Source organism: Schistocerca cancellata, chromosome 7, assembly GCF_023864275.1.
Source record: "Schistocerca cancellata isolate TAMUIC-IGC-003103 chromosome 7, iqSchCanc2.1, whole genome shotgun sequence".
Classification (NCBI taxonomy): domain Eukaryota; kingdom Metazoa; phylum Arthropoda; class Insecta; order Orthoptera; family Acrididae; genus Schistocerca; species Schistocerca cancellata.
The window spans coordinates 345,795,948-345,811,880 of record NC_064632.1 but is presented as its reverse complement, the minus strand read 5'-3'; the positions used below and the strand labels follow the sequence as shown (position 1 = coordinate 345,811,880).

Here is a 15,933-nt window from a genome sequence, read left to right as displayed (position 1 = left end):
TCAGTCTGATTTTCCAAGAAGGATAAATCCCATATGGTTATTATTTGCTTCCCTCTAGATGTATCGTATCTCTGTTAGGCTTTTATAAGTAGTAACATGTCTCTCTCACCATCGAAGTTTCTTTACGTACGTCTCTTTCTCTTCGTAATGCCTCTTCTGATTAGTGTGGGCCAGAATAGAGGTACGCTTTACGTTGCTTCGAAGTTTGCGCCGCCATGTAAGACGCACCAAACTTCAGCAGACGACTGTTCGAGATTGCTTCTTGCTCTTAAATTTTGTCGTGTATAAGCCATAGTTATATTGAATACTAAATGTTACAGTGCTTTCACGGGTAAAACAGTACCAGTAAAGCATTTTCAGATTTATTCTGGCTTTGCGTGCATATTTGATCCAGCAATGCGACACATTTGGCCTCGTTATCGTATCTTCGTTTCCGTTGTACGTTTAGATTAACCAAGGAGAGAAGCATGTGATGTGAAAAGCCCGCTTTTGCGTAATCCGGTACCTCATTTTCCTTAATACCGACTGACGAAGCTGCTGTTTGGTCTATGCCACTTATTGAATATGCTGACAACATATTTTTCTATGTGTGTGGCGTTTTCAATTCTTCCTTCTCAAAGTGTTCATCCTGAGAGCTTTTCGAGTTGGATTGACCGAAAATCTTGGTAGACAAAAATACTTTCACCAGAAGTTAGTATCTGGGGCAACCGACATGATGAACGTCGGCTTCGTCTTGTGACGTCATGACAACCCCAATTTCTTACTTAACATACGCTTTCCGCTTATTGTCATCTGTGGCGCTGCTCCACCCAAATGCACCACGATGTGTGAGGAAAAATGAGATTTCACTCTATTGAGGGGGCGCCCCGTCTTGTTGAAAAATGAAGTTGTCCTCGTGCAGCCTCGGAAACAACTATTTTTGTAACATAGCGAGATACTGAACGTTAACCGTGTTTCCATGAAAGAAGAATGGGCCGTAAACAGATGATCGGGATAACGAACAAAGCATATTGACTTTGGGCGAATCTCGTATATGTTCAATGGCTGCATGTGGGTTCAGTAGGCCAAAATTCGAACATTGTGTTTGTTGGCCTGACCACTAACATGAAAAGTTGCTTCATCACTGAACACGATGCGTTATGCGAAAGTGTTATCATTGTCAATAGCATCAATAATCTTGTTACAAAGTGCCACACATTTGCGTTTTTCATCAGGACACAGATCTTGTAACAGCTGTAACTTGTATGACTTCATAACCCACCGACGTCTCAAAACATGCTAAATTGTTGTTGTAGGTAGTTGTAACTCCCGACTGGCACGAAGAGTTGGTTTTTAAAGGACTACGGTGAAAAACAGTTTGAATTAGTGCAACAAAAAATGATTCAAATGGCTCTGAGCACTATGGGACTCAACTGCTGTGGTCATAAGTCCCCTAGAACTTAGAACTACTTAAACCTAACTAACCTAAGGACATCACACACATCCATGCCCGAGGCAGGATTCGAACCTGCGACCGTAGCGGTCGGGCGGTTCCAGACTGTAGCGCCTTTAACCACTCGGCCACTCCGGCCGGCAATTAGTGCAACATTTTCTTCAGGAACACGAGGGGGGCCAGGACTCTTTCCTTTACATACACATCCTGTATCGAGAAACTGTCAATACCACCTGCGAATGTTCTCCCCTTTCGGAAGATTAATTTGGTATCTCAACCTGAAACGTCGTTGCACTGTAATCACGGAATTGCCCTTCGCAAACTTGGGAACACAAAATGATTTCTGCTGCGGAGTAGTTATTTTATATATATGACGGTTACCAAGCAAAACAGAAGGCAACTGACATCTAGCGGCTATTAATATAAACTAGACTATGTTTTCGTTTCTCCAAAGACGAGCCTAGGTGCAGGGATCGATAGTTTGGACAAGATAAAACTTTTTAATATATATATTATTTTTTCACGTTGTCGTTATTATAACTCTAATAATTTCCCTTTTACTTTGCTAGCGCAGTATTTAAAACTTGAATTTCACTTGCTAAGGATTTGTTCAAGATGGAGACATACTCAGATAAAATAAAAGGCCAGGTAGGAAACTGCCATCAATAAACATAAATTTAACTCTGTAATTCGATGGCGACTCAAAATGCCGAGTTTGTTCTTGCGTACAGAAACTGTACCCTGCTAACCCTGCTAACTGGACTCTTAAGGCCGAAGCAACTTTTATAGTAGTGATAAGATGTCACTGCTAGTCTTTGTTTATATTTCTTATGTTTAACACCAGCTATTTTACAGACTGCAAACGGTCTACGGCAGGTTGGGAAGTCTGGCTGCTACTTGTACGCGATGCTTACGGAGCTCTTTGTTTACTGCTGGTTTGGAGATGACCTCATTACAGAAGTGAGTCTTTTATTGAGGAACATTTGACTTGCAATAACACTCAGTTTTTACTTCAAAACCAATACCTGTTTCAGTATATATTTCATTTCTCTGTGATAGGTAATCCTGGAATGCATGAAAATGCACACCTCTTAGTTTTAGCCATCGAGTTTCGTGTGTAACATGTGAATGCACTTGAGTTTTAAAAACATAAAATCACCATTGATTATGCATGTTTAGAAAAACTAAACTACAAAGATTTTGCCCTAATCGATAGGACAAACCTAGTCCTAGTTGTCATAAACTTGAATCATTTTGCTGAAAAACTGGAGAAAGGAGAATTTTTTATATACGTTCAACAGACTATAGTTTACTACCGCACAGACGTGCTGATGCCAGACCGGAGACTATGGGTCACTGGATTATGCAACAATGTTCAGAGAAAAATGCCGCAATCTTTTTAGCATGTTGTAGGGATTAAAGAGAATATAAAGAACCGATGAAGACGGACCACGGACAAAATGGTTCAAATGGCTCTGAGTAATATGGGACATAACATCTGAGGTCATCAGTCCCCTAGAGGTTAGAAGTACTTAAACCTAGCTAACCTAAGGACATCACCCACATCCATGCCCGAGGCAGGATTCGAACCTGCGACCGTAGCGGTCGCGCCGTTCCAGACTGAAGTGCCTAGAACCGCTCGGCCACGACGGCCGGCTGGACCACGGACACTGACGGAATAATTAATCTCATCATAGCTGAGCAGTAATATCTTTTATTTATTTTTACTTTTGAAGTATTCAATTTCAGTACCCTTGTGACGAGTGGTAGGGACCACTGGAATTACGTTAATGTTTTCCACTTAATGTTACTTACGACAAACAGTTTGAGGTTGCATGTTTTTTTTTCTACAACTGTTCACGTAACAAATTTAATTTTTAATTACCTAATATAGATATTAAACTATATGCATATGTTTATGGAAGGGCTCATCCACTGCATAAAAGAAGTTTTCCGAATAAATGATAAGTTTTTTGTTTAGTCATCAGTCTCCATATTGATATGATGATGCCCTCCTCGAATTCATCTTCTGTGCTAGTATCTTTATCTCAGAATAGTTCTTCCAACAAACGTACCAACGTCTTCAAGTATTTCGTGGATTTATTCCAATCTCTGTCTTCCTTTACAGCTTTTACTCTCTACAAGTACCTCTAGTATCACGGAAGTTATTCCCTGATGTCTTAAGATCTATGTCGTCACCCTCTCCCTTCTTCTTGTCTTCCTTTATTCGCCGATTCTGCGGAGAACGTCCTTTACTTTTAACCTCATCACATCATCTAATTTTCAACATTCTTCTTCAGGTGCTTCGATTCTCTTCTCTTCTATCTTCTGTCTGATTCCCTACCGTATAACGCTGTGCGCCAAACGACGTTCTCTGCAATTTCATCCTCAAATAAAGGCTTGTGTATGATACCGGTAGATTTCTTTTAGCCAAGAATCCTCTCTTGACATGGGATAGTCCGCTTTTTATGATCTTTCATTCGTCCGTCGTAGGTTATTTTACTTCCAACGTAACAGAATTGCTTAACTTTGTCTACATCGTGATCGCCAATTTTGATATTAAGCTCTCGTTATTCCCATTTCTACTACTTCTCATTAGCTACGTCTTTCTTCGGTTTCCTCTCAGTCCCTATTCCGCAATAAGTCGACTGTTCGTTCCATTCATCAAATCCAGTAATTCTTCTTCACTTTCACTGAGAACAGCAACGTGATCAGTGACTCTTATCGTTGATATCCTTTCTCTCAGGATTTTAATCGCACTCTAGAATCATTCTTTTATTTCTGACATTTCTTTTTCTTCGTATAGATTGAACAGTAGAGGCGACCGACTGCAGCCGGGTCTTACATTATTTTTAAACCGGGCACTTCGTTCTTGGTCTAACAATCTTACCGTCCCATGCGGGTATTTTACATAATGTGTACTAGCCGTTGTTCGCTATAACTTATTCCGTTTTTTCTGAGAAGTACGATCATCGTGCAAAGTTTCCAGTTGTGGAACTCTTTTCTCAGGTCAACAGATCCTGTCGACACATGTTTATTACTCTTCGGTCTTGCTTCCATTGTCACTGTCCCCCATGAGAAAATAGCATTATCAACTCCCTCAATATACAGAATTAAAAACTCAGTATCATGATACAGATATGGGAGGCCATCACAATGATTCTGTTTGAGGGCGTTGATGCAGCGTATATGCAAAGTACTGCGAGTTCTATGCAGGTATATAATCACCAACATGTAGACAAGGATTATTGTAACATTCGTGTCTCTCCGACGTGAGTGTGGTAAATGCGGTAACATTAACTGTTCAAAATGGTTCAAATGGCTCTGAGCACTATGGGACTTAACTTCTGAGGTCATCAGTCTCCTAGAACTTAGAACTACTTAAACTTAACTAACCTAAGGACGCCACACACATCCATGCCCGAGGCAGGATTCGAACCTGCGACCGTAGCGGTCGCGCAGTTCCAGACTGTAGCGCCTAGAACCGCTCGGCCACTCCGGCCGGCAACATTAACTGTGGCGGGGTTATTGCCAAATGTGTGCTGCAACTCTTTCCTTGGCCGTCGAAGGAGAAACACGGGCAGACATCCATCGGAGAAGAAAGAATGTGTATCGGGAAGCATATCTGTCGAAAACGTACGTTACAGAATGGTGCACCAAGTTCGGTGCTGATCACGATTCGATAGAAGCTGCTGGTCGACTGGGAGGCTAACCTCATCCATTACAGACAACAACAAGCGGTAGGTGGACCGGCACATAACAATTCCTGTGCTAAGAAAAGGATTTCGACTTCAGTTTCAGTAGCGTGTAACACATTATACGGCTACTGTAAGATCTGCAGCCACTGGACACCCCGGCCTCTGAATGCCGAGCAAAAAGCAAACCCGGTGATTGTTCGCATGCAGCACCTGATGCATTTCAATTTTCAAGGTAACAGGTTAGTAGAGCGCGTTTTTGTAGGCGATTTAAGCTGGTGCCATCACTGTGAAGTGTAGTGCTAATCGTCGACGATTCAGTGGTGTCGAAGTTCAAGAGACAGCCACTTCCTGGAAAAGTGATGTTCACCCGTTCTTTATTTGTCGCTGACGGTTACGTGTTGATATCAAGGCAGTTGGTGCCTCCATCACTGGGGACTGGCATCGTACGACGTTGGAGAAATTACGGCTTGCAGTTAAGGCGAAAGTTTCATGGAAACAGCGGCGATGTGTGCTGCTACTTCATGAGAACTCACGTTCTCATCTTGCAACTGTCGAAACGCAGAAGTTACCCTAAGTCAAGTGCGAGACACTCAAAGATCTATGCCATAGTCGTGATCCCTCCTCATACGATTATTGTGCCTTCAGTCCCTTAAAAATGGCCTAGATGTGTGAACGGCTCTTTTCGGACGGGGATGTGCAACGGTAGTAACGTACTTCTCCACACAAAGAGACACGATATTTTACGGAACGGTTATCTTCAACCTGGTTCGTCATTGCGATGAGTGTTTCAGTGCGGTTTTACCTTATTAACATACCGAATGTGCACTGTACGCCCTCCGAATGGAAACTTTTTGATTGCCCCTCATAATTTCCCACTCTTAATTTTGTGCCTGCGATGTCAGCATATATAGCTGAACTGTTGTCGTCTCGTTTGGTTTGCTGCCGAATCTGATAAGAGAAATCCTATCACTGAACTGTTCACAGGTACTCATTTTCTATTTATAATGAACCCTACAAAAGTTATACCATTTTCTGTTGCTGTTGATATTATTCGACATTCGTCTGAGCATAAACACTTATCTTATTTCCATTTCATTTTACAGACCCCAACTAAGCTTCTGCATTTACTTTTCACAATATTCTATGTTCGCCACCACATTCAAACTTCTGACATTTCACGCTCCGACTCGGAGCCTGTTACAATTTGGTTAGTAGTTTCATCGAATTTTATGCTTACCTACTCCTTAGCAGTCCCTCTTGGAGATCCGAATGGGGACCTAATCCCTCTTTTACAAATAGAGGTATCATCATGAAACTGTTTCAGTTACAGGTGGCATGATCTGTATATACACATTGCTTGTCGTCAATTGCTTGTCGTCCATTGCCGTCAGTATCCTTCATGCCGTCGACCACTGCTGTTTATTTGGTCTTCTGCGGTAGTTTCCAACCTCAAGGGGGAGAGAGTGCCGTTAAGGTCTCCCTCTTACTCCCTCCTCTCTGACAAGTCCATTGGCCGAGCGAGGGGGACTGCTAACGCAAGAAGTCTTTAGCTGCCATTGATTACTTCGTTTTTTTAAAAAAAATTCAAACATTGCTTCTTCTGTCCGTTGACATAGAACGTTTCGATTACTACTCAAAGACGCTGCCTCTCAACCGCGGGTCTTAGAAATTTTCTAGGAAATTAAACTGGCGCATCCAGGAAATTTATGTATATAGACAAATTTGTTGCCTTGCTGTTTAATCCTTAGCGACTATATATTAGATCAGTACTGATTCCAGAAAATGATGTTTGCGTTGTGAAATTCTGTTTACAAATTTTTCTGTTTGCCTCACACTAGAACGTACTAATCACTATCATATTATTTAGAGAGAAATGTATTCTAAAACTTTCGTTAATTACCAAAGAAATTATTCACTTGATTACAAAGTTTAATATCATGTACGATATTAATTACATAGTTTCATTCAGTGATTAACTCTTTCTTAAAGGAATAATTCAATAGTTTTTCTTAAAGGAGTAGTTATCACAAAATTTTATCTCAAACATGGTAATTATTTCAACTCTCTAGAGCATTCTCTTTAAACAGATGATGCTACAGATTCAGTCTTCGGTTCTAGAATAAATTTCATTCTAAAAATAATGTATCTTTAACCGTTATAGAATAAATGTTTTAATGAAACTCAATACATCATCGGAATAAACAGACCACAGAGGACAGATAACTGAAACCGGCAGTCCTTCATTTGTCCATGAGATGTAATCCACTCCCTGTTACATGTTGTATCACGAACTCTGTTGCCTGAGTGTTAGTGGTAATCATATATTAATGAGAATGCTGATTTCCAAAGTGTTATATTTACACCGCGATTATGACAATGTTAAGTACACGATACGATAGCTTATGAAACTTTTGTCGGTAATTTGGTTCACTTAACTGACATTTATCAGTAAGATAAAGTAATGTATGATATTCTAGAGTTGAATCTATTTATCAATATGAAGATCGAAGTAAGTCATAATGGGTTGCATTCTGAAGCTTTTGGTCCGTTGCAGAGCGAGAACGTGGCCCTGGCAGCCTACGATGCGGCGACCTTACTGCAGGAATGTCCTCTGTCCATCAAACGGTCGCTGCTGCTCCTGATGCACCGCGCGCAACGACCTCTGTGCATCACGGCTAGTGGATTCTTCCCCCTCTCCAGGGAGTCCTTTGTCGCGGTGAGAAACCATTATGTAATTCATGTTCCACTTTAAGTACAAAACATTTCACAGACGCTTCTTACCTTTATCGGCGTCACTGCTATGCATCGTCCACTGTACATATTTTCACATAGTTTCCATAGTTTTGATGGTACTTAGCTGGCGTTAAACTGAAATTTTTCTTTCCCCGTTCACGAACAGAAAAAGATTAACATTGATAAAACTGTTGAGCATGACTTGATTATCCAGAAAGTATTGCGAAAGAAGGTTACAAAATTACACTGCTCTTACCTTTCTAGTCAGGTCAAGCTTTCACAGTCCACGGGGCTGTAGAAACGTTGTACGTACATTCTACACTACTGCCCATTAAAATTGCTACACCAAGAAGAAATGCAGATGATAAACGGGTATTCATTGGACAAATATATTATACTAGAACTGACATCTGATTACATTTCCACGCAATTTGGGTGCATAGATCCCGAAAGTCCAGTACCCACAACAACCACCTCTGGCCGTATAACGACCTTGATACGCATGGGTATTGAGTGAAACAGAGCTTGGATGGCGTGTACAGGTACAGCTGCCCATGCAGCTTCAACACGATACCACAGTTCATCAAGAGTAGTGACTGGCGTATTGTGACGAGCCAGTTGCTGGGCCACCACTGACCAGACGTTTTCAGTTGGTGAGAGATCTGGAGAATGTGCTGGCCAGGGCAGCAGTCGAAAACTTACTGCATTCAGAAAGGCCCGTACAGGACATGCAACATGCTGTCGTGCATTGTCCTGCTGCAATGTAGGGTTTCGCAGGGATCGAATGAAGGGTAGAGCCACGGGTCGTAACACATCTGAAATGTAACGTCCACTGTTCAAAGTGCCGTGAATGCGAACAAGAGGTGCCCGAGAGGTGTAACCAATGGCACACGATACCATCACGCCGGGTGATACGCCAGTATGGAGAAGACGAATATACGCATCCAATGTGCGTTCACTGCGATGTCGCCAAACAAGGTCGCATCCATCATTATGCTGTAAACAGGGTAACCGCAGCCACGGTCTCCGAGCTGATAGTTCCTGCTGCTGCAAACGTCGTCGAACTGTTCGTGCAGACGGTTGTTGTCTTGCAAACGTCCCCATCTGTTGACTCAGGCATCGAGACATGGCTGAACAATCCGTTACAGCCATGCGGATGAGATGCCTGTCATGTCGACTACTAGTGATACGAGGCTGTTGGGATCCAGCACGGCGCTCCGTATTACCAAAAATTGGTTCAAATGGCTCTGAGCACTAAGGGACTCAACATCTTAGGTCATAAGTCCCCTAGAACTTTGAACTACTTAAACCTAACTAACCTAAGGACATCACACACACCCATGCCCGAGGCAGGATTCGAACCTGCGACCGTAGCAGTCCCGCGGGCTCCGTATTACCCTCCTGAACCCACCGATCCCATATTCTGCTAACCCTCATTGGATCTCGACCAACGCGAGCAGTAATGTCGTGATACGATAAACCGCTGTCGCTATACGCTACAATCCGACCTTTATCAAAGTCGGAAACGTGATGGTACGCATTTCTCATCCTTACACGAGGCAACTCAACAACGTTTCACTAGCAATTTTAATGGCCAGTAGTGTACTTATCACAAGAATCGTGTAGTAATAGTTACACCAAATGTCGAAAAAAGACAAAAATCTACAATTCGCAAGTATTACATACTAATTCTATTGCAAAAGCATCTGTTTCGATCGAGCAGTTCATGTACCTATACATTATCTGAACAAAAGTGTCATTACAGTGGGGTATGGCAAACCTTCACCTTTTTGATGGGGTTGAACTCTGCAGGAGGCACTTTGCTTGATGTGTCTCAATGCGTGTGAAGGAACAACATCCCAATATTCCTGAAAAGCCGAAAACAGACAATGTAGTAATGTCGGACGCCGAGATATCAAGTGAAGTTGACGTTGTAACCCATCCCTAAGATGCTCCATTGGCTTCAGGTCGAGACTATCAGCTTGCCATTCGCTTTCAGAAACGTCACTATTAACAACTGTCTTTTATGGCAGGGTACACTGTCATGCTTGTACAAACGCTCAGAGTCTCCGAACAGTTGATGTACTGAATGCGGTAGATAATTCTGTAAAATCTGTTGATAATCTAACAAATTTAGCGTTTTCTGAAGCGTAACAAGGGCAGCAGCACTGGACCATTGCTGGACACAAGGGAGACCCCCATACGTAACACCACCTACCTCGTCGCTTCAATCTTGGCACTACACAGGACGACCGAAAAAGTTCTCCAGGCATTCGTCTGACTCAAACACTTCTATTGGATAGCCACAGGGTATAGCGTGATTTATTACTCTCGTTTTTGGACATTCTCTGTCCCGTAGCGTCAGACACAATCCTCAATGCTCGACGGTCCCAGTCCGTCAGTGCACAAGATCTGCCTGGCCTAGGCTTGACGGTGGTTGTTCTTCTGCGTTTCCATTTCACAAGCACATCATCAGCAGTCGACTTGTGCAGCTTCAGAAGGCTTGAAATGTCACTGACTTATTTGTTGCTCTGGTGACGTGCAATCACTGGTCCTCATTTGAAGCTACTGTGGGCTCCTAACAAACCAGTCCTGTTGTTACTGCTTTTCTTCTGGCAACTCAACGCTCTCCGCCCCCTTTTGTACCAGCAGGTCCACCTCTCGTGATTTCTAGGGGTCTGTTACATTAGGGCGTACAGATACTTTTGATCAGACTGTATAAGCCCTTTGATTAAAGGATTTATTAGAAATTTAAATACTACCGCATCTAACAACTAATGTTTCTCGAGGCAAACAACTGTTCTTTGGGCCAAACTGCAATTACCAAGATATACCAAAGTGTCACCTATCCTAGGAAGCTCCTGGCAACGCAGCCTCCATCATTTTGCCACAACTCATAACGAAGTTGGCCCTCCTTCCTCTAAATTCTCAAAGCATTTTTGTCTTGATATTATTGGTTTCGTATTCAATAAGAGCCAGGCTCGAACACACTTCTTATAGTACTATTTTGGTTCTTCCTTTGTATTCATGAAAATCGCGATGATTGCTTAGAACACTAAAGACTTCCACAACCCCTCATTCTCAGGCTGTCGCTTAATCTTATATGACGTCAGTGTCGACAAGACATAAGACATTTACTCTTCTTCCAAAGCATTTCGACATCCACTTGAATTAAATTTAGGATTGCAAAATTTCTTGGATAAAAATAATTACCGTTCGTTTCTTTGATATCTGTCAAGTAAGCAACACATTTTAATTTTTCAACAGCAAAATTACATATTTCTATATTTACTTTATTTGACTTACTGCAACCGGGACGTAAGTCTGAGAAACGTGAAATAATAAGGAGAGCATTGTAAAGTAACAATCCTAAATTTATGCAATACTAAGTTAAAAAGGTGGAAAACCGATAGATTTATGTACGTTTCAGATTAATGAATATTACGAATATCAGCCAGCTACACTGCCCTTTAAATGGTTTTCATTTTATATTTTATTCACGATGAGCCACTTCGGCACATTACCATCATAAGGTGGTCTGTAAATACAAAAGTAAGCATTGGTCTTAATAGAATGGTCTGTAACTATGATCATAAAAATTATGAAACATCGCTAGGAATTTGTACCTTACATCTAGTATCCTTGCTGCTATGCCCTGTCTTTTTTAGAAGATGTACACTGGACATGCGTATCTGCTTTTAGTTGGTTTTTATGTAGGCTACTTCTGTTGACTGCTTGGATGACACTGGATCAGGGATCTTACTTGTTTACATAGTTACCATTATTTATAAGTCAAGGATAAAAATCCGGTTGTTTTTCATTATGTTATTATGCAAGGTAAATACACCTAACGAAGTATTATGATTTTTACAGTCATAGTTACAGACCACTGAATTATGACTTTCGTTAACTTATGTATTTATAGAGCACCTGATGATTTCAATATTCCGAAATGGGCTCATCGTGAATAATTTATAACATAAAAACCATTTAAAGAGCATTATAGCTGGCTGATACTCGTAATAATCATGTCATTAAAAGACATAGTTTACACTGCGGGGGACCAAAGAACATAAGTTATGTCACATTAAATAATGAACTGATTCATGTCTTAAATCATTATAAAGAAACTATCTTAGGTTTGCTTTAAAATTTTAATCTGAATTTTAACTAAGATATTATTTGTGTTCTGAAATAATTCAAGAATAAATTGAAATAGATAAAAGATTTTATCATCGTAATATGTATGGTAGCATCACTAATATGATTAGTGATTTCATCATGCTGGCGACGTCGCGTGATTTACGTGAACACGTTAGTAGCTCATGTTTCAACTAAATACTCACATCCTGAGATTTAGTACATTTACATTAATCCTCTTCTAAGAAGCAGAAAGTAGTACTTTTTCTTGTAATGAATCGCCAGTAAAATTTTTGTGTTTCTTCCTTTCATGCACTAAGCCAGGGAAAGAAGCGACGCGGCGTGTTATTGTGTCATCCGTCCGTTATTGTTTTCCATCTATCGGCAAATTCATCACTGTCCTTGAACTTTCTACAGGTCTTCATTCGCCAAAACTGAGAAATTGAAGGAAAACTGACACACGTCTAATGTTTGTGGATCAGTGAACTCAAATATCATTGTCCCTGTGCTAACACTGTTGACTTCAACTATTGAACACTCAGTTTCGATCTAGATATTATCTTCTGCCCCATCTGAAATAGCCTTGTCTCAGAGTAAACTCCCGAAAATAACGACAAGTTATGATCAGTGTGGAGCTTGCACACTAAGCTCTGCGAAACAAAACCTGATGTATAATTGACATTAAATTAATATTTGGTTTCGTTTCTTCATCTTTTACGTTGAAGAATCTTCATAGTATTGCTTAGCTCATTTGCTGTTTTTTGTTGTTGTTTTGTTAATCAACTGCAGTATTAATACAATCAGACAAAAATATTATTAGACATAAGTGACTCTGTTGTACCTCTAGCCATTTGAAATCTTCCTACACTTACTAAGTAAGCGAATTACCAAATAGTTACGCACTGAAACCAAAAACTTTGACTAAATTCATTTCTAAAACCGAAGTTTCAAATTTATATCTTGGTATAATTTTGGTTTAGTGACAGAATATGTAGAATGTTTCAATCCTTTTTGTAATAATCAATGTTGAAAACCCTCTTACTGCTTATTTATTAAATAGTACTCAAGTTTAATGGAATTCATATCATGCCAGGTAAAACGAAATTTATATGTATACTGGAGAGGACAGCTGTTAAAAGAACGGTCTGATCAGCATAAATCTTGCCATTGCGTTAAGATGTTGAATGATTGAGACATAGTTGTTAAACTGCAGGAAGCCGTTCATTGTGACGTCTGCATGATGACGATAAATGTTCATTATAGTGACAACATAAACAAAGTGACCCAAAACTGTGCAGTTATTAGCAAAACAAAATAAACTAAAAAGCATCCTGCATTTTATTTCACAGAAACACGCGGTTTACTCGTAACTATAGCACTTAAAAACTCCAATTCTTAGATGACTGTAAATTTAAAAGTCACCGTGAAGTTATAAAAAAAAATGGTTCAAATGGCTCTGAGCACTATGGGACTCAACATCTTAGGTCATATGTCCCCTAGAACTTAGAACTACTTAAACCTAACTAATCTAAGGACATCACACACACCCATGCCCGAGGCAGGATTCGATCCTGCGACCGTAGCAGTCCCGCGGTTCCGGACTGCAGCGCCAGAACCGCTAGACCACCGCGGCCGGCGTGAAGTTATCGATATTGCTAGGATCTGCTATGCTTCTTGAAAAGTTAGTATTAGCAGCAGTTTGGAAATGATACATTACCTTGGCCCTTTCGTTACATCTTTAAATTGGCAATCCGATACGAACAGCTACAGGCATGCGATGCGTAAGAATAAATTCTATAGCGTTTTTGGACAAGAAGCTGAATAAATGTAGAATCTGCCACTCATGATTTTTTTTTTCTTTTACAGGTCGTCAATGTGTCTTACTCATTCTTCGCCATTTTGCGAAATTTCAAGAAGGAAGAGGAGTAACGCGCTTCTTTTTGTAACTCTGCTCTCACGCCTTGTTCTGCTTCTGAGCAAGATGACACAAGGAACCTGCAACAGTACATTATTTTTCATTGTGAAGAAGACAAAATTTCTTTCTAAAGGCCTCAGTTACCTTATGGAGTACTACAAATTTATATAATGGTAAAAGAATAATTTATGAAACAGACGTGAAAACAGTTATCCTCGAACGAAAAGTAGTCTGGAAGAGATACAGCTATAAAGACGTTTCCACAGTTCATAAAACATGCTTTAGTCTGATCATGATTTTCATTACTTAGTCTTTTTCGAAATGTATTTCTTCATTAAACAACGTAGGATTTAGCACGCTGATCTCTGACGTATTTTAGGTATCATTATTATCAACCCAAACTTCAACACAAGTAGTAAGGATCTCTAACGTTATATGACGTGAGCCCAAATTGAACGTAACACCAATGATAGTCCATTAGCGGTTAGAACTACAGAAATTCACATGAGCTCTTACGATTCTAATTCATCACATGCTGAAATCAAGGCATGTGTGCGTCGTAGTATGGAATCAAATAGTGCATTGTTGTGTACAGTTCACACAATCGACTTCCGGCTGTGAGAAATATGGCTTCGAAGGTTGCTGAATGTAACCTATGTCTACATTTATACTCTGCAACTCAGTGTCAGTTGGATGGCAGAGGCTGAATCCAGTAGTGTTGCAAACCGTCTGACTACTGCAGACAGCCTTGTAGGTGGGGCAACCACAGCTACGAGTATTCATCTTGGGTATTAATAACCGCTTCAGCTGTATTTGGTCCTTTTATTACTGTATCACTACCGGTCTTGTGACCATAAAAGCCTCATCTTCAGGTGAAGATACGACTGAAGCGTTAGAGCAGAGAACCTCGGAATCCTTTTTTCTCAACATTCGTTGTCCGTCAAAACAACATTCCGATGAAAGACGGTATGATAACACTAATAAAGGACCATATACATCTGACTACACTGTTGATGTACGTTGCAGTGTACCTCATGCAATAACCATAATAACGTCTAACAAGTCTGTGTCATACAACATAAAGTAACACTCGTCAAAATAAACTCCTCGTCATCATGCAGATGATGGAATTTTCTAGTCAACTGTTATTTCCATATCTACATCTATATTTTTGTACATACTCCGAAAGCCACAACGCTATGCATGGCGGAAGGTAGTTGAAATAACTTTGCTTCATTCCCATTTCTGTTTCACTCGCAAGTGACGAGAACGAAAAAACAACTGTTATATGTTTTCCTATGAGCCTTGATCTCCCTATCTTAAGTGAGGTGTTCGTTGGTGAGAATAGTATCGTTCTGTACTCTGACGCAAACGCACTTTTTCCATATTTGCTCAATACAGTTTTGCGAAAAGAAAGTCTGTCTCGCTCCAGAGATTGCCATTAGAATTCACGTAGCATCTCCGTAATGCGTGTTAATCTGACCTACCGATGACACATCTAGCACTACGTATCCGACGTGCTGTTTCTTTTATAGAGGATTTCCATTTCTATCAAATTCTCCCGAAATGAAACGAGGGCAATCATTCGGCTTTCCTACAACGGACCTTATCTGCTCATTTTACGTCACTTTGGAACATTTCGCTACATATGTAATCAAAAGCAGCACACGATTAATTTTGTATTTGATGATTACATGACTCTTTTTCCTACTCACCTTCATTAACTTACTTTTTCTCGCACTTAAAGCAACATGACAGTCATCATCCCAAATAGAACTTCTGTCCTAGTCATCCTGTATCCTCCTATAGACAAACAAACGCGACAATTTCCCGTACACTACAGCGTCCTTAGCTAACAGTACCAGATTGCAGGTTTCGAGGTGTTTATGGAGAATGGAATTAGAGGCAGGAACAAGCCTACGATTTCAGACCGCAGCAGACCGTATCGAACCGTCGATGAATGTAAAAACCCTTTTCCCAGTTATCGGTCTTCGTCCCTGTCGTCTCATGCTATC

The 15,933-nt window shown here is 40.6% G+C and overlaps 1 protein-coding gene across 1 annotated transcript in view; it reads left to right on the top strand.

The window, feature by feature from the left end:
* LOC126092766 (odorant receptor Or2-like) overlaps positions 1–13,932 on the top strand; it is a 52,087-nt gene extending 38,155 nt beyond the window's left edge. Inside the window, exons 4-5 of the mRNA XM_049908494.1 lie at positions 7,685–7,846; positions 13,870–13,932. Of these exons, the coding sequence (XP_049764451.1) occupies positions 7,685–7,846; positions 13,870–13,932 (225 nt within the window). The remainder of the gene's footprint in view (positions 1–7,684; positions 7,847–13,869) is intronic.
* Positions 13,933–15,933: the final 2,001 nt, after the last annotated feature.